The sequence below is a fragment of the Macrosteles quadrilineatus genome, unplaced genomic scaffold, assembly GCF_028750875.1.
Source record: "Macrosteles quadrilineatus isolate MER2022 unplaced genomic scaffold, UCM_ALF_1.0 Scaffold_4__1_contigs__length_99947679, whole genome shotgun sequence".
NCBI lineage: Eukaryota > Metazoa > Arthropoda > Insecta > Hemiptera > Cicadellidae > Macrosteles > Macrosteles quadrilineatus.
Window position 1 is genome coordinate 91185370 of NW_026542597.1, and position 19978 is coordinate 91205347.

At 35.7% G+C, this 19978-nt stretch overlaps 1 protein-coding gene across 1 annotated transcript; it reads left to right on the plus strand.

The window, feature by feature from the left end:
* Positions 1 to 972: 972 nt before the first annotated feature.
* On the plus strand, positions 973 to 19145 carry LOC128992325 (dihydroorotate dehydrogenase (quinone), mitochondrial-like). Its single transcript, XM_054415836.1, has 9 exons — positions 973 to 1038; positions 1312 to 1363; positions 2367 to 2576; positions 2890 to 3089; positions 13331 to 13525; positions 14936 to 15119; positions 15574 to 15724; positions 16455 to 16614; positions 17900 to 19145. Exons 2-9 carry the CDS (start codon positions 1331 to 1333, stop codon positions 17949 to 17951), a joined length of 1185 nt encoding a protein of 394 aa, XP_054271811.1. The 5' UTR covers positions 973 to 1038; positions 1312 to 1330; the 3' UTR covers positions 17952 to 19145.
* Positions 19146 to 19978: the final 833 nt, after the last annotated feature.

The window sequence follows — 19978 nt, forward strand, 5'->3', positions numbered from 1 at the left end:
AATATTCATTCCAAATATAAAAATAGTCATTTTTTTTTAAATTCTAACTACTAAAATTTATTTTATCAGAATTTATTTTACAATATGTTTATAAGAACAATAATAAGTAAAATATAAAAAAGACAGGAAGCAATCACCTGTTCATGAACAAGTCTTGCGAAAAATTTGATACCTGATCGAATAACACTTTTTTTAGTCTGGTTATTCACTGACTATTGTCCAGCAGATTAACAGCCAGACACAAAATATATATAACAACTGTGGTTGGGGCCAGTTCAATGATATTCTAATTTTTCTTGGTAATTTTTGCTATGGTTTCTTCTTTCACTGATTTAATTTTGAAGTCTTCCCTAATTGTAGTGTTTATATGAACCAGGGTGCGCCAATAATTCTTCTCAGTGTCTTATCCTGAAATTTTTCAAGAATTTCGATGTTGGATTTGCTCCAGAAGGTCGGTAGAATCGATCTCACCGCGGACCAGTTTAAACAGAAAAAGCATGCTGTGCAGCTTTCTTCTGAGATGGAGAGGTTGGACGTTGCCAAGATTGGTGGGATAATGTGCCACAATCGAACAAAATCAAAAGCTGGCACAAACTGTAATATATTTTATATTTAACTTAAAAATAACATATTAACACCATTGGAAGGAGCCAGGAGCCACATTTAGCGTACCTCGAGCATGAGTTTTTTTATAGCTATCGGCTATAAAAAAAAGTCTGGAGCTGGTCATACTTTATAACTAACAAACTAAAACTAAATTATTACAGAACACTGTCAACAGTCAACATTTATGTCTATAAATAACAAAATGTAATGTGTCAATAACATTCTCCTGATAAATATCAAATAAACAAAAAAGGAATACGGATAATCACAAAAAGTGAACATTGGGGCCTCATGACTTTTAATCAAGGCCACCACAATTGCGCCATTTAAAGGGGGAAACATATGTTTATTGTTTACATATTCATATTACATAAATCCGTCACAAAGATTTGAATTTGAGGTTATGACAATTTTACTTATATATTAGTTACGGTAAGGAAAGAATTAACTTAGTACAATTGGCAATCATTCTCTATAAATTATCAGTATTATACTATTAATTGTAATTCTAGATGCTCTTACATCCAATACCAACTAGGCCCTAAGTGAAGGCTTAAAACTTTAGGCCAATAATAGGACTAAATAATTATTATTTTTATAATTATATTTTGCCTTTAGTCTGTTTAAATTTCTATTGGGAAATGTAGGTAAAAATTATACTTTGTGCTTTATTCACATAATGAATCTAACTTAGTGAATTTTCAGTGTCATTGTGGGTGAAAGAATGGGAACAGCCTCTACTACAAAACAGCTACTTGTAAGTAACTTATTTAGGTTATCGTTAACTTACTGTTGCCTATTTAGGCTAATTTAACTTAGGCTAGGGGCTACTTTCTTCAGTTTTAAAGTTGGTTTTAGAAAATTCAGTAGGAAAGACAATTTTTCTTATACCCTGTGTTGCTTCTTTTATTTTGAGCAATTAAGTTGGCCTATATCATGTGTCACAGCGCAATGTGAAAGTATCTTCTTTAAAACACCCTAGCCTAGGCTATGGCATAACATTTTCATACTCAAAACATACATTCAATAGCCTACTATTTCGCAGGAAAATCATATCCAATGTGATCAAACTATGTTAATAGGTACCGTAGGCTTATTTAATACGCTCTAATATATCGTAGGTTTCTCTTTGGAACTGTACCTCAATCGTTTTTCCTGTTGTCATTAATTTTTTTGTGTTACCGAAACTTATGGCTTTGGTTTTATAGGGTAAAGGTCCAAACTCTATTCTTGTGTCTAGAATCTATCTAGACTATTTTTTTTAAGAATAGGCCTAACTAACCTAATTTTTTAAGGGTAAGATTTAAGTTAGGTTCATTGCTTCTTAGAACTGTTTAGGTTTAAGTACTTAAGTTATAAGTAAGAGAATTGACTTATAATACAGAAGATGTATATCATTTATCTGGAAATTAAATTGACTCAGCTACCTAAATTGTAGTTAGGCTGCAATAAGCTAAAACATGAATTAAATTAGTCCTTATTTTATAGAAACGTTGTAGGAGCACACATAAAGTGAAACTATCTGGATAGGTATTAAAAACTTTGTGTCTGTGGATATTTTTCAAAATTGAAAGGTCTTTTGAAAAACTTGTTGGCTTTGTTTTTTACTCTTAATAGCCCATCTGAGTTCAGCGAAACTTAAATATGAAACCCATTGAACAATTTGATAGTTACAATAACCCATTAACTTTAATTAATTATTGTACTTACCGTACCATGTAGATACAATGATTTTACATAAATACTTTTAATATGTACAGAAAAAGCTGACGTCTTGCGTCTACGTTTTCTCCGGGGGAATCGGTCTGTTTTCTGCTTACAACATATACAATGAAAATGAGAAGTTTTACGAGGCGATTGTATTACCAGCGGTTCACAAGCTCAATCCAGAGACAGCTCATAATCTGGGAGTGATCACGTCAAAATACAAATTACTTCCAAAGACGAAATATGTGGACGGAAATTCTCTGGTAAGTTGTCATATTTTTTAGGCTAGATATCTTGTTAAAGTTCACTGCTCAATTTAATCAATTTTTTTAGAGTGTGGCACACCATGTGTTTACTCTGTTAGGGCCTACTCTGTCTATAGGCTACTTTTAGGGTTTTTCATAACAAATTGAATAGGTCCTAATGCTTGAAAAATAAGGTGATAGTTGATGTTTTTAACGAGGGGCCAGTTAAATAAACATTATAATAGAGCTTTACTATTGCCAGAAACTAGTTAGAAGTGTTTAAACTCATACAATATTACTAGTTAAATATATCAACTAAATGTTCATCCAGGCGACAGAAGTGTGGGGTCTCAAATTCAAGAACCCCATTGGCATGGCTGCAGGATTTGACAAGCAAGGGGAGGCGGTAGAAGGGCTGCATGACATCGGTTTTGGTTTTGTCGAGGTCGGCTCTGTCACACCGCAGCCTCAGCCGGGGAACTCCAAGCCTCGAGTGTTCAGGCTGACGGAAAATCAGGCCATCATAAACAGGTATGAGAGATTCTTGAGATATGTTTTAATGTAGTAATTTTTGGACGATTTAAACATGTTTTATAAAGCACTTCCATTTTAAGGCAAAGCTGGCTAATTTAGTGGTGCTTACCAGTGATGATCAAGTAAAAGAGTTTTGAATGTTACATCTTGAATCTGATCAGGCTATTGTTTCTGTAAAATACAAAATCCAGTCAAATGTGAGGATTGATTCTCGTTGTCTTTGACTTTATTTATAATTAATTCAATTGGAAACTTCTAAATTCGTCCTGCCGCTTGTGCGGTGGTTTGCTTTTTCTGCACATCAGCTCAAGAGCCATCTTGCTCCCAATCATGTTTGGAGTCTCTTTCCACCAGCTCCAAATCATTTTTATTTCAAAGCTGCTAACAGATACACCACTTGTAACGATTTTCGTTACAATAAATCTGTTAGAAGAGTTTGATCTAGATAGGTTTAATATTTAACATTCGCAGACGGGTTTACATGTTATGTAGGTGAGCTGACGTTCAAGGACAAAAGACAAGGCAATGGTCACCTATTCATGCGACGGAGGGGGGAATTAGTTTCATGGTTTGCAAACAGATAGAGTCGCTGTAGGTGTACGCCGAAATTAAATGAGTGAGGGCAGACTACGGTAAATGCCCACATTCGTCATTGTACTGTATGTCATGTTGGTCGCATCTGGAGAAGCAGATCATCTTACATGTTATAACCCTCAGAACGAGGTAAGATTTTAAGGAAATTTTAGTTTATTTAAAAAATTACAAATTTATTCCAGGAAAGAGCGTTAATATATCGAGAAGTGCATTGTTAATTGTTTTAAGTGAATGTTTTAAGTTGCAGAGTAGTTTGAATAGACAAGTTGTAGATTGCAGGATCATACCACGTGGTGGCAAGATAGAAAATGTATAATTTTGTAATTTTAAATTCCATCTAGGCACTCAATCTTTAGTTTTAAGTAATTTTAAGTATGCATCATGGGTATATTATTAATTTCTGAGCTTAATTTGTACAGTCTGAATCATGTTAGGGTAATAGCTTCCTTTCAAAAGTATGTAACTTAATCGAAGTTTATTTAAATTAAATAATAATTTGAACAAATGTGTCACAAAATCTGAGTAATAAGTGTATTTTATAATAGAAAAATTCCCATAAAATAAAGATGACAAATTAGACGATTTTATTAAATGGCCTTGATAAATGTAGTAGACTAATTACCTTTGCACTGGAATGGTTAGATATTTGTACCTATCGTGAACTGGGAGGAGTACTGTATATATATTGTATACAGCAGTGAGTGTGATTACTGAGAATGGCGAGTTTTCACAGGGTTCACGTCTACCCCTGGATCTGAGGCATTAGGCAGGCTATTGTAATCTACGGCATCGGGAGGAAGGCCTATCATCTTTGAAGGTCTCGTCTTCAGATCACTGATTTTCTTGGATCTGCGCAGACTTCCACATATTTTCAAGCTAGATGCTCCATGGAGATCACAAGTCTTCAGTCCAGGATACCACGTCGCGGGATGGAAGTGATGAGTACCATTCCAGTGCAGTTTATTTTGATTTGGGGCCTATTTTATGTAATTTTAGTTGAATTTTGAGGCGTAAAGACTTAGAGATAGTTTGTTAGAGTGTGTTTTATGAGATTTTGTGTAGGAGAGGGGAGAATTTACAGGGTACTTAATTTGTTTTTAGTAAGTGATTATTTTATTTGAACAGAGAAAAATTACTCGGAGTTTCCAAGTAAAAGAGTCAAAATTGTAATGTATTTTATGGTCATATCTAAAATTCTATAATTCTTTGTAAACATTACGAATTGTTGTAATAAAAATCTTTTCTGGAGTAAACTGTTTTATTTTGCTTCCAATCTATGTTTGGGTGCATACTGTCTCACTATTGATGGCTTTAAGCTGAAGAGTAGCATCTCTCATAATGAGTTAACTGTAGTACATAAAATATGAGGGACGTTACAAGTTGCGCCACTCTGCTAATCAATGTGAGTCAGACGTTATGCGGTTCGAGCACGGATTGGACAAAATAAAAATAAAGTAACATAAAGGCATCATTATGGCATTTAATGTGGATCTGCTCCTCAAGGACGAACTTTTGTATGAGCTGCAATGGAGGGGGTTACCTGTGACAAGTGACAATACTGTAGCGACTTTAAGAAAGCGGCTTAGGAAGGCATTAAAAGACGGGCTGCCCACAGATTGGAATAATTTGACTATTTTAAGAGTTTCAATCGAGATTGACAATTGTAGAGAAAAGCTAGGCGAACTTAGGGAGATTCTTGAGGGAATAGGTGGAGTTAAGGAACCGGTTCATGTACATAGGTTGAAAGAAAGGGTTTGTCATCTTCGTCGTAGGTTGATTAATTTGTTGGAGAACGGAGAAACGCGTTTGCCAAGTGAAAATCGCAAAGTGGTAGAGGAGTGGTCAAGGGAAACTTTTAAATGGGAGACGTTGCTTAGTAATAAAATGGGCGAGTTAGATAGTAGTGTATCGCAGGAAATTTTGAGAAAATTAAGCGAAAGCCATGAAGTAGAGGAGAGTAAGGTGGAAGTTGATGTTAGTGAAATGTGTAATGATGTTTTTAATTCGGACAATAGTTTAGTGAAAGCAGGTCCGTCCAAAGAAATCGATAGTGTAGTTAGCGAAGATAAGGGGCCAGCGACCTTAGTTAAAGAATGTGGTAATGATAACCAACAAAGCAATGTAAACTATGTTGGGGAATGCTCAAATCAATCCTCACTCAGTCAATCAAGTAAATTGTTTACTAAGTTAGTAAATCCTTTAGAAAGAACCTTAAGGGAAATTCCACCAAACACTAACGGTCTTGATCATGTTAAGCTGCTAAGTTTCATCACTGTTATAAATAAGATTAAGCAGTATGGTAATTTAAAGGAAGGTCAGTTATTAGAACTTGTTTCTAGTTATGTAAGTGAACCTTTACTTGGGAAAATAAATGGTCTCGTTAAAAGTGGATCGAACCTTCAGGACGCGCAGAAAGCATTGTTAAAATACTTTATTCCCCGCGGACTGTACGAGAAACTTAAGAGGGACATGGTACATAGACCACAACGTGCAAATGAACCTTTGGCGATGTATGTGTGTGATATTAAAAAGAACGTCGAGACTCTGATGTGTGAATATTCGGAGGATGAGTTAATCGAGATTATCATTATGGGAATAAACTCTAGTGATAGGAGTAAATTAGTGTTCCAAGGTTTGCCTAAAACGGTCCAGGATCTAGACAGAATGTGTATGTTCGTGCAGAACATAGATTATATCGATAAAGAGAGAGACGAGAGAGTAAGAAATCAGGCGCGAGGTAGTTACGCAAGTAAAGGTGTGAATAATGTGTCTGAATCTACAGAGCGAAATGTTCGTAACGATGACCGCCCTGTTTGTTTTTATTGTTCAAAACCGGGACATCAGATAAGAAACTGTTGGCAACGTAACAGCAGGGGGGGTTATGAGGGGACTGATAGAAGAAGTTTTTTTAGAGGTGTAAATAATAACGGGGAGAGTACCAGTGGGGAAAATAGGAACCAGTCTGTGAGTCAAAATCCGGAAAACTAATCGGTCGGAAGAGTGCCTTCCAAAAAACAGGTCGTGGGAATATGAAAAAGTTAATAAATAGAGTGCGAAGTACAGATGGTTATGTAAATAGATTAGATGTCAAGGAGCATTTCAAATTTGAGAAAATTAAATTGAGAAAGAAAGAGAGAAAGGAGAAAAACAAACTCTGGTTTAAGACCAAAAGGAGTATTTATAATTTGCCCACGGTAGGTATAAGTTTTGGTAAAAACTTTGTGAAATGTGCGTTATTGGATACTGGTTGTTCTGTAAATATTTTAAAGTCAAGTGTATATGAGGAATTGGAAGCTAGGAAATTAATTCTAAGTTTCTCTAGAGAAAATATTAGCTGTAGCACAGCTACAAACGAACCAGTCGAGATAATCGGAGTTTGTCATGCTAAGATAAGAATCCAAGATAAGACATGGGTAGTGCGGTTTGTAATAGCGAACAAAATAAGTTGGGATGTCATATTAGGTATGCATTTTATGGAGAAAACAGGATTACACTTAAACTTAAGAGAAAATCAAGGGTATTTTGCATTTGACTCTGGGAATGTATTTAACTTAAATGTTGGCATTAAACCTGTTAAGTTGTTGACGAATGAAGGCACACAGGAATTGAAAATTGGGTGCGAAGCGCTTAAGGAACAGATAGTTAAGCTAGTAGAGGACAATTCAAAAGTTTTTACAAATGAGATAGGGAAGGCGATTGATTTCGAGTGTGAAATAAAACTCAAAGATACAAATCCTGTTAAAATAAAACCTTATCCAGTGTCACCACCTAATATGAAGGTTATGAGGGAGATAACTGATTCCCTTTTAAAACAGGGAATAATCGAGCCAAGTTTATCATCGTATTCATCTCCGAGTTTCCTTGTAAGTAAAGGGGAAGGAAAGGGTTATCGCTTGGTTACAAATTACAAGGAGTTAAATTCTAAAATCGAGCCGATTGTACATCCCATTGGAGAGCTCCATGGATCATTTAATTATCTCAGCGGGGCGTCTATTTACACAGTTTTAGATTTGAATAATTCTTATTATCAAGTTCCTCTAGACAAAAAAAGTAGACACTTAACTGCCTTCAGCACTCCATACTCCTTGTATCAGTATACTCGGTGTCCTTATGGGTTACATCTAGGATCTGGGCTTTTATCAAGCTACTTAGACAGAGTCTTTTCGGACATGAAATTCATAAGTGTGATATCTTTTGTAGATGATGTTGTTGTGTTTTCGAAAACCCCGGAAGAACACATAGAACACCTCACGGAGGTCATAGCACGTTTATCGAAAGCTAATCTAACAGTAAATCCGAGCAAAGTTCTATTTGCAGCTGAGGAGATCAGTTTTTTGGGACATAGAGTATCTCATAACAGTCTAAAAATAGATCCGGACAGAACCAAGGCGATTAGAGATTATAAGAGCCCAACTAATTCCAAGAACTTGAGTAGATTTATCGGGATGATAAATTTTTACTCCAGATTTATAGAAAATTATGCTATACTGTGTGCTCCTTTAAATGAGTTGAGAAAGAAAAATGTAAAATTCAAATGGACGGAGGAGTGTGAGGTAAACTTTCAAAAGTTAAAGGAAGGTATTTGTAACCCACCAGTGTTAAGACTTCCCAACTATGAGTTGCCTTTTATCCTGCAAACGGACGCTAGTCAAGTTGGGTGCGCAAGTGTTTTACTACAAGAGGTAGATGGTGTCAGATATCCGATTCATTACTACTCCAAAAAGTTTACGAAACAGGAGTTAAACCTAACAGTTTATGAAAAGGAGGCATTAGGGATCGTTTTATCAATCCAAAAGTTTAGGAGCTATTTGGAGGTAATTCCATTTTATCTTGAGACGGATAACCAAGCATTATCATGGGTTTTGTCACACCACAACAAACTGGGAAAACTAGGGCGATGGACCGAATTAATACTTGGCTTGCCTTTTAAAGTTAAACATATAAAGGGGAAAGATAACAAAATAGCAGACTGTTTGTCGAGAATGTTTGAGGGATACCCTACAATTGAAGTGGAGGAAAAGGTGACGGACGATGAGATTAGTAAAATGAAGCAGTTTGTAAATAATTTAAGTGAAGTGCTCAAACCAAATAAAATAGCGGTGGTGTCTGATTACCCTCTAGCTTTTACTGACCTACAAGAGCATCAAGCTAAAGACGACGAAATTATGCAGGTAATGAACAAGATAAAAAGGGGAGAAAACCTAACACATTTTACTATTCAAAAGGGTGTATTACTGTTTAAGCCTCCTAACAAAACAAAAGGGAGGATTGTTGTGCCAAGTGCGTTAAGAAGGATGATATTACATTATTACCATAATAGTGTTAGCACCGGATGCCATTTGGGTATCTCTAAAACAATGAACAAGATTAAGGATACTTATTATTGGGAAAAAATACTTGATGACGTAAGAGACTATGTGAGGCAGTGTGAAACGTGTGGTCGATCAAAGCAAGCGCAAAGAGTGTACCACGGGGAAATCGTTAATTATCAAAGTGATAAGCCCATGGGTAAACTATACGTTGACATTGCGGGGAGCTTTCCCAGGAGTAGAAATGGTAATAACATGTTACTTGTTGTGGTGGATGATTTCACCAAGTTTGTTTGGCTAATACCCCTCAGAGATGCAAAAACATCCAGTATCATCAGGGCGATCGAAACGCAAGTTTTTAAGCATGTAGGGACAGCGGAAATGTTGGTTACAGATAACGCTAGTTATTTCAGAGGAAACGGTTTCAAAAACTTTTGTTTCAAGTATGGAATAAAGTTACATAGAATAGTAGCATATAACGCTAAGTCAAACAAAAGTGAAAGGTATATCAAAACTGTAAAACAGAGTATGGTGGCACTGCATCATAACTGCCATGATAAGTGGGATAGCAACTTGCACTATATACAACTGGCACTTAATACTGCGGTAAATGAGGTGACAAAACATACAGCGTTTAGGTTAATGTTCAACTTTGAACCAAACTGTAGCTTGTCGGCTATGTGGAGAGTCAATGACTTGCTAGGGTATCACACGAATAAGGAGAATGTTAAATCAAAGTTTAATCATGCTATAAGAAACCTGAGATTAGCTCATGCAAAGACTAAGCAGCGGAGATTGTTAAAGGAAGGAGAAAAACATCCATTCAAGTTATTTGATGCTGTTTATGTTAAACTTCATCACTTGAGCAACAAGGCTGCTAAGTTTCAGGCAAAGTTAGCGTTAAAATGGTCAGAGAAATATAGGATAATACATTTTTTGACGCCGGTTACAGTTCTGTTACAGAAGGTGGATGGCTATAAGATTATTAAAAGGGCTCACGTAGATCAGTTAAAGAAAGCTTGGTAATGAGTGCACCTGTTGTAAATAGTAGTAGCTATTTAAATCGATATTCAATAACAAAGAAAGGGTTTATGTATATATATATTTTTTACTTTTACTTGTTTGTGAAGCCTGGATCTCCTGTGTAATCGAACGCCGGGTGGAGAATTATCAGCGAAGCCTGAGGTCTTAAGATTAAAACCTGAAATGGAACGCGAGTTTGACACTTGTGGGTGAAGCGTGACAGTATGATTGTAACGGAACGCAGAGTAAAATATAAATAAAGAAAAGGGGAGGAGAATAATTGGAATAATAAAGGGATAAAAATATACAGTTGAAAGGTAGATAATTTATACTTAGGACGCACTGGCGTTAAGTGATCAAAGGTCTCGACATGCAGGGATTTGGAACAATTTAAAAATCCGTCTTCGATTATCTATGGTTAATCTGGTAATGAAATGGTTTCATGGCCAGGGAGCTAATTTCAAGATCAGAAAAGGGGAGACAGCTATAGGGGATCATAGTGTACAAGTTGAGTTAAAAGTGTGATATATTATCATTTCATGTTTTTGGAATGTTCGCAAGAAAATAGCAGTTTCCTTAGTTATTAGAGTAGCAACAGATGTATAAAATGTCTTGTAAATACCTTAATTGAAAATGTGTTGTAATATAGTAGAAATAAAATTAATTGTTGTAATGTTGTAAAAGACCAGTTAGTGGAAAATAAATTATATGATAAACTATGATAATAAATCATTTAATGATAATAAACTATGATAATCAGACCAGTGTAATATGAAATAGTAAATATTGACTGAGTGGGACTAGAATATTCCGATATCAGGCAGAAATCATGATAAGGCCAGGGCGCCTTATCGCGGGCCGAGAGCCGGCGAAGCGACTAGCGTCATGGAACGTAGAGATTATCCTTACATAAGGAGAGGTGATGATTTTATGTTTGAGGTACAATTTTTTTTCAACACAAGTTTTTTTTTGTAAATAAAAAGTCGTTTTATGGGTTAGGAGGAAAACGAGATTTTATTTTAAAAGGGGAGATTTGTAACGATTTTCGTTACAATAAATCTGTTAGAAGAGTTTGATCTAGATAGGTTTAATATTTAACGTTAAGGTTTAAGGTTTAATATTTAGGTTTTTTATTCGCAGACGGGTTTACATGTTATGTAGGTGAGCTGACGTTCAAGGACAAAAGACAAGGCAATGGTCACCTATTCATGCGACGGAGGGGGGAATTAGTTTCATGGTTTGCAAACAGATAGAGTCGCTGTAGGTGTACGCCGAAATTAAATGAGTGAGGGCATACTACGGTAAATGCCCACATTCGTCATTGTACTGTATGTCATGTTGGTCGCATCTGGAGAAGCAGATCATCTTACATGTTATAACCCTCAGAACGAGGTAAGATTTTAAGGAAATTTTAGTTTATTTAAAAAATTACAAATTTATTCCAGGAAAGAGCGTTAATATATCGAGAAGTGCATTGTTAATTGTTTTAAGTGAATGTTTTAAGTTGCAGAGTAGTTTGAATAGACAAGTTGTAGATTGCAGGATCATACCACGTGGTGGCAAGATAGAAAATGTATAATTTTGTAATTTTAAATTCCATCTAGGCACTCAATCTTTAGTTTTAAGTAATTTGAAGTATGTATCATGGGTATATTATTAATTTCTGAGCTTAATTTGTACAGTCTGAATCATGTTAGGGTAATAGCTTCCTTTCAAAAGTATGTAACTTAATCGAAGTTTATTTAAATTAAATAATAATTTGAACAAATGTGTCACAAAATCTGAGTAATAAGTGTATTTTATAATAGAAAAATTCCCATAAAATAAAGATGACAAATTAGACGATTTTATTAAATGGCCTTGATAAATGTAGTAGACTAATTACCTTTGCACTGGAATGGTTAGATATTTGTACCTATCGTGAACTGGGAGGAGTACTGTATATATATTGTATACAGCAGTGAGTGTGATTACTGAGAATGGCGAGTTTTCACAGGGTTCACGTCTACCCCTGGATCTGAGGCATTAGGCAGGCTATTGTAATCTACGGCATCGGGAGGAAGGCCTATCATCTTTGAAGGTCTCGTCTTCAGATCACTGATTTTCTTGGATCTGCGCAGACTTCCACATATTTTCAAGCTAGATGCTCCATGGAGATCACAAGTCTTCAGTCCAGGATACCACGTCGCGGGATGGAAGTGATGAGTACCATTCCAGTGCAGTTTATTTTGATTTGGGGCCTATTTTATGTAATTTTAGTTGAATTTTGAGGCGTAAAGACTTAGAGATAGTTTGTTAGAGTGTGTTTTATGAGATTTTGTGTAGGAGAGGGGAGAATTTACAGGGTACTTAATTTGTTTTTAGTAAGTGATTATTTTATTTGAACAGAGAAAAATTACTCGGAGTTTCCAAGTAAAAGAGTCAAAATTGTAATGTATTTTATGGTCATATCTAAAATTCTATAATTCTTTGTAAACATTACGAATTGTTGTAATAAAAATCTTTTCTGGAGTAAACTGTTTTATTTTGCTTCCAATCTATGTTTGGGTGCATACTGTCTCACTATTGATGGCTTTAAGCTGAAGAGTAGCATCTCTCATAATGAGTTAACTGTAGTACATAAAATATGAGGGACGTTACACACTGAGCTGAGATAAAAAACATGTTAAAATATTTTGTTGTTTTGTAAATTCACACTTTCGCTGCAATCGTAAAGGATGATGAAGGTTTTCTGTGACTCTGAGAAACAATCCATGATTTCTAATTGACAGCAGGAGATTCAAGATTTTTGCCTGATCATGGATGATGATGATGTTAAAACCCAGAGACAGGGATTGGCTGATGGAGTGCGCCCAGCCGTTATCCTCACACTGTGGAAAGTTGCGTTCCCCTAAAGTGTCCCCGTGAGCTTACGGGTACTTGCCCGATTTCACCTCCAGGAAAGGCTACTTCCCCAACCTGGATGGAGGGATGTCACTGGGAACTCTCACTCTGGGTACAACCCAAAGTGGCTGGCTTGCTCAGTCGTCCATAACTGTGGCCCAACTGAAGTGCCGGTTCAAACACCGGGCAGTTACAAGAGCTAGGGTCCGCGTGGTCGCTAGGCCACGTACTCACGCAAGCGTGGGCCCCCTGCGGGGCCTTTCTGTACCTAAGCGATTTAGATAGTTGGAGTTTTGAAAAGTGGAGTTCTACTGTAGGCCTTCTGCTAAAAACTGTGAATTCAAATGAATTGTAGCCAATGTTGTAAAGACTTGTCATGTATATATCAGGTCATGTATGTCTATAATTATGTATTCACTCTAATTTCAGATATGGTTTCAATAGTGACGGTCACGATGAGGTCTACAAGAGATTGGAATCGTTGAAACAAAACAAAACTTTCAATGGAGTTCTGGGGATTAATCTGGGAAAAAATAAAGAATCGAGTGATCCAGTTGATGATTACGTCAAAGGGATAAAACTGTTTGGAGAAATAGCTGACTACTTGGTCATAAATATATCAAGGTAACAGTCAGTACATTAATTTCATTACATTAATTGTTGGGGAATTGTCTACCTTCAGTAAACTTGCAGTGTTTATTGTTGCTACTAATCATCATCCCAGAAATCAATTAGATTTGTATCAAAATTAAATGTAATCTGAAAACTGTATGCAATGGAATATTGACTAAGACTATTTACATTCTAAGGGGATTACTTAATATTCTACTGGAAGTCTTCTACTGAAATGAAATGAAACCAGTGCTTTATTTTCATTAAAACAATGCATTACAAAATAATAAGATTTTTTCATAAATAACTCTTCCATATACAAAGAAAATATCTACATACAACCTTGAATCACACTTATTCTATCGTGTTTTACCTTAATATCATTTTGTTTTGTTTAACTGCACTATATCAGCATTAGCCCAAAGGACTGTCAGCTGGGCTGGCAGCTTTCATACAAAATATTTTTTTCACCACACTATGACGTTTTTGGCTGTATTACATACGTTAATTGGTGGCTGAAAGTTACGTTTTGCTGGCCATGCCAGCTGTCGCCAATTTGGGGACCGAGCAGGTTTTTACAGGCCGGGGCCGCAAAATCAGCTGTCCGCTTACTTACTTAGAACATGAATGCGTTTTAAATACACAATCAAAATCCATAGCATTGCAATATAGAATTGTGTTATTGTCACTGTTGCCTAGCAACTATTTATTTATATTTTTGCTGATTCCTCAAATTATTTCTTAACCTTAAAGTTGTAGTTGTGTTGACTATCAGTGTGCATTATTATAGTGGTGAATAGTGGTAATAGGGTATAGTGTGGTGAAAAATAGCATTCGTACCACGGACCGAAATGGTTTAGCAGCTCTCGATCGATTTAAGTTCTCGACTTCGTCTCGAACTTAAAAACTATCTCGAGCCGGCAAAACCTCATTTTCGGCCCTTGGTACGAAATATACTATATTTTCTCCTTATTTTCCATATTCCCTGCAACACGATAGGATGGCAAACAATGTCTTCTACTGTTAAATTGAAAATGTATGACGTTTCTGCGATTGTGGGAGGTAAGAATGACACTGTTATTGTAGGAAATGAATCTTAATCAGTTGTCAATGAACTTGGATACAACTAATACTCATAGAATTTTAAGTCAGTAAGCATAAAGGATACGCGATTCCTTTATGCCAAAGGTATCAAAGGTTTTGAGGAATCTAGAAACAGAATTAGCTATTTTAAATAAAAAATGCTACCTGTAACTTTAGGTTAAATATTCAATATTCCTTACATTTTATTTGACACTAATACCGTCTCATTTCCGAGTGTCAAAAGTGATTTCTTTACTATGTTTAATATACATTTGATATAGCCCTATTGTTGTATTACATAATCATCATAGGGCTTGATCAAGCATGTTTGATATGTAGCCCTAACACTCCAGGGCTCAGAGACTGGCAGCGCAAGGAACAGCTAGAAGAGTTGTTACGTCAGGTGGTTGCTGCACGGAACTCTCTGCCCGGAACACACAAACCTCCGCTACTGGTGAAGCTTGCGCCAGATCTCACAGCGAATGAAAAGAAAGACATTGCCCAAGTGCTTACAAAACCCGAGGTAGTGTGTCATTCAATTTCTTGTTATATTAAATTAAATTATACATTAATATTGTTTACAACAAATTTAAACAAATTGTTTGTAAACATTTAGTGAATCTTAATGTTACATCAGTTTACGTACTAAAAAAATCTGCTTGAACTAATAATGAAAAGGAGTTTAAAAATAAAATAGGAGGGGGAGGGATGTAAGGTACAGACGTATTTAGAGTCCAAAGAAAAGTAAATATCCTGGAATTGTCCTTGTATTTTTTTTCTGGACACCCTTTAGTCCAATTTACAAAACTCAATTAATCTCACCGCAAATCAACATGAATGTTTTCACTCCCTGCATTAAGTTTCTTGTCAATCGTTAAAGATCGCTCTTTCAAAATCTTTGAGTCTTTTTCATTTTTAGAATTCTTTACAAGTTACCATCGTCTAAACACTTTTTTAGGATCTCGCATTTGTTTCAGTGTGCGGTAGATGGACTTGTTATCTCCAACACTACAGTAGGGAGGGATGGCTTGACGGGGCCTTACAAACAGGAGAGCGGTGGCCTGAGCGGGGCCCCTTTATCTGGGGCCTCTACGGAGCTCATAGCAGAGATGTATTCTGCCACAAAGGGTAAATTTTAATTAGAAAAAATCTGTATGTAGGCCTACATAAAAGACTTGTGTTTACCATGTAGATTTTTCAAACCTTTATTGACTTTGAAGAGAAATATACATTTGATTCCCCGTTTAAAAGTCAGTATTTACAACAGAATTATGTTAACGATTGCAGCATACTCGGTCGGACGCTCAATTAAGTGTGTTAAGTTACATTCTAATACTGAAATAAAGTGTTACTGGATACCACAAAATTAGTAGAATTAAGCCACCAACAGTGTCTATCAATTACTCATTTCTGTTTTACCTGTTTCTGTTTTTAATCATTAAATAAATACCAAGGCAAACTGAAAAAACCTTACAACTTATTCTAAACTATAGCATCTGTTATGTAAACATAAATTATCAAAGTATAAACAACTAAGAGGGCAAAGAAAACTTTGTGAAGTGATCATTCTTTGCATTCAAGATTAGATACAACTTAAACTAATATTTTACCAATGTGCAGATATTGGCAACACTAACAACAACGACTTCTTTGTCACCATCGAACCTGGAGACATATTTCTCCTCTCAAATCTTCCTTGTAAAAGAATTGTCAGTGATATTGAAATTTTGTGTGTAGTGTAAAGTCTTTTGTTTTTTATGTTCCAAAATAAACTTTAGGTAATTCTGTAATCCCATCAAAATGGTTTTAAATCTTGACATTTCAACATTATTTACCATATAGATAAATGTTGTTGCAGGGAAGATCCCGATCATCGGTGTAGGTGGGGTGTTTTCTGGAGAAGATGCATACAATAAGATCTTGGCCGGAGCGAGTCTTATCCAGCTGTATACTGCTTTCATCTATCACGGCCCCCCACGGGTGACACGCATTAAGAAAGAACTGGACGACCTGTTGCAGTAAGTCTATGTAAACGTTGGTGTTGAATTGGCTATACTCATGGATATGTGAGCCTTGTACTTATATTTATGACGGTTGCAATGGAGAGTGAGTGTAGAATGGAGTGAGTTTACCTTTGTAGCTTCATTACTAACTTAGATCAGACATTTCTTTGGCCAGGATCATCTATACTTATTTATTAGGCAATCAGGTTTTTTGTGACAATTACTCCTCCGAAACTACTGAACCAATTGACATGTTTTTGGCGTCATTGGAAAGAGCGTAACGTGAAGTTGTGCAGGAAAATTCCTTTTTAGGGAAATAATTATAGAGCCCTGGGGCCCTTTAAAGTTGTGTATTTCTGCATAAGATTAACATGAGAAACAAACATTGTTATGAAACTCCAGCTGTTGTCACAAATTAAAAGTGAGAAGAAGAACATATGTTAATTGTAAACAGTCAATAAGTTTGCTAATTTTACAGTTTGCTACAAACATTTACTGATTCGGTTGAAATTAAATATTTAATATTTATTTACTATTAGAATTTGGGTTGGCATAAATATTACAATGAAAAAAGCGAAAGAGTCTGGATAAATGTATATACTAAAAAGAAAACTGAACGAACACTGTGCTGCATTTATTAGTTTAGTTATCATTGAAAGATACGATTTGCAAACTATGGAAACATAGGAAAGTCATAGAACACCACCAAGGAGAAGAAATAGAAATAATGTTTTTTTTTTATTTATAATCTTTATGCACAACCTAATGCGGCTATGAGTAAGGCTATTAGTAGAAAACACTAAAACACAAGATCAGCTTTTGAAAAATTATATATTTATAAGAAATGTTGATTATATCGATCTGTTATGTACATCTTGAGTATTTCCATAATCTTTGAGTCAAATCTTTTAAAGTCATCAGAAATTATTACTGTTATTAATAACGCCTGTAATACTTAGCAATAGCTCGAATTCGAGCAACAGGGACACTAGTTTATTAAAATCCCCATAATCACAGTCAGCTGGGTCTAGTTTGAACTGTAAAAAAAGTCTGACAATTAATTCCCCAGCTGGACAGTTGGTTCCAGTTTTAAATTATCAAAAGCTTCTGACATTACTCAGAACTGAACCAACTTTCGGATTGTCACGCAAGATTGTCACTCAGCAATCCAACTCCCATATGCCTAGAAGATTCCTTCTGTAATTAAAATCTCCATGTCTAGTTCTTGATAGCAAGGTCAGTCAGCAGAGCTTAAAACATTGTTAGCGTTCTGATTTACTCTGACATTGTATTGTTGCAGAAAGGATGGGTTCAAGTCCGTGTCCGAGGCTGTAGGCAAAGGAGTGAAGTAAAGTTACCAGACGCTGCGCACAAGATTTGTTGTCTTTGTAATGCTGCTTGAATGTTATTGTAAGATAATTTCTCAGGTAAAGGATGATTGATAAGGGTCCATGAACCAAACTGACAATCAATATATCAAATGAATGCTATGATTACCCGTTTCTCACCTCATCCAGATAGGTGCAAGTATTTTGATATTCACACATAACGCTGAATTCGTTAAATGTATATTTTAGGAAATACTCAAACTTTTTTGTCCCAATGGCCAAAGGTAAGTTAATCGCCAACAATCCTCCTACAATACAGTTTAACCTTTGTCTATTGTTGGTATAGAATCAAAATGGACGTACAGTATTTGAGTATAGCTACCAATAGAGTGTGATGTAAATTACTGAATTATCGAATACGCAAACTTTTAAACAAATTCAAACTGATAGGATGACTATCTCAGTGAGACAAATTCTGTGAATGTCTCATATTCAACCATGTTTTTTAAAAAGTTTTAATTGTTCGAGTAGTCGAGAGGTTATAGCTCATGCTTTCAAATCTGATAGTCACTGCTTTGATTCCAAGCAAGATCGCTACCAGATCCAGATGACATTTGTCATTGAGATATCCATTAATGATACTTTCTATCAACAGGTTGAGGTTAGTAACAAGACCAGGGTTTTTACCGTTCCCTTGAAAAAAAATCTATAAATGCCACCGATGTTGATAGACACAATAACAAATAAGCTTGAGCTGGCCTATATAGAAGGGTTGTCTAACAGAATTGCTGATAATTACCTGATTTGGTCTACAATCTTGGAGTCAAGTGTATAACTACTACAGATTACACAGGTGCTTTATGTTCACAACCATTGTGCAAAAGACTTAACTATGCTAAGTCTGGTCAACGACTGGGCAGTTACAGTGTCCTCTCTTCCAGGAGACAGCACTATAGATCGAGGGTTTGTGTTCCTTCTAGCTCTGGTTTTATGTCAACTCATGACTCGAACGGCAAAGCTTTTATAGGAGAGGCTCGCCTAAAATAAACAGTGTACTTGAAGGTGGGGATACTTGAAAAGGGTGAAGAATGAAATCTGGTATAAGCAATAGATACAATTTTATTCCAACTTATTGCAATGGATCATGCTTATCAATCATCCTCTCGTGTTGTGTAATTAATGTTTAAAAGGATCTGTTTTTTAATAAAAAAATGTTATATCTTCCTAGAGTTATTATACCCTAACCAAGTAACTATAAGGTAGATATAAGACTTAAATAATCCCAATTCTGTAGACTTTGTAACATTATTTAGCAAGTTATATGGATCGGAATGGAAAACTTGGAAGTTTTTCAGCACATAGTCAATATACTGCTGGCCACAAGACTCACAAGAGAAACAACAAACACCTACACTTGCAACCATCTTAAAAGGTATCTATGGAGCATACAACTGAACAAAAACATCTGAAATCCATTTGACTTCCCTACCAAACCTTACAATACTACAGTATTTATCTTGGGCTTTGGGGTTTTCTCTATTGTTGGAGTGGCCGGCTGTTAGATCTGTTGGGCAGTCTTGGTTGTCTCTGCCAAACGTCAGCTGTGCTCTGTCTGTAGATTAGGCATTTGGAGTCTTTCTTGGACTGGTCTGGTGAAACCATAGATAAAAGGACTAGACACTCCTACTCCTTTTATCTACATGAAACTCACAAAGAAAGCTCAGCTGCTCTCATCTTGGATTATTACCTTACACTGTGTGTAACCTTTGAAACTTTGTTTTGAAGAATTCGTTTTTTATGTTCATAATGTGGGTAAAACAAAAAGTTTCTTGTGCTCAAAGAATTTAGAGAGGGGTGCACTCATGTTTATGTCAAATTAGTAAGAACAACCACAAATAACTATATTTAAAATTGAATTTATAGTAAGAATAAATCTGTCAAAAAAGATAAAAATAACAAATCCCAAATCAATTTTTATGATTCTTATCATGATAAAGCTTAGTGATATTCAACAACACTACCGGTACCTTAATTGTAAACTGAAATGATTT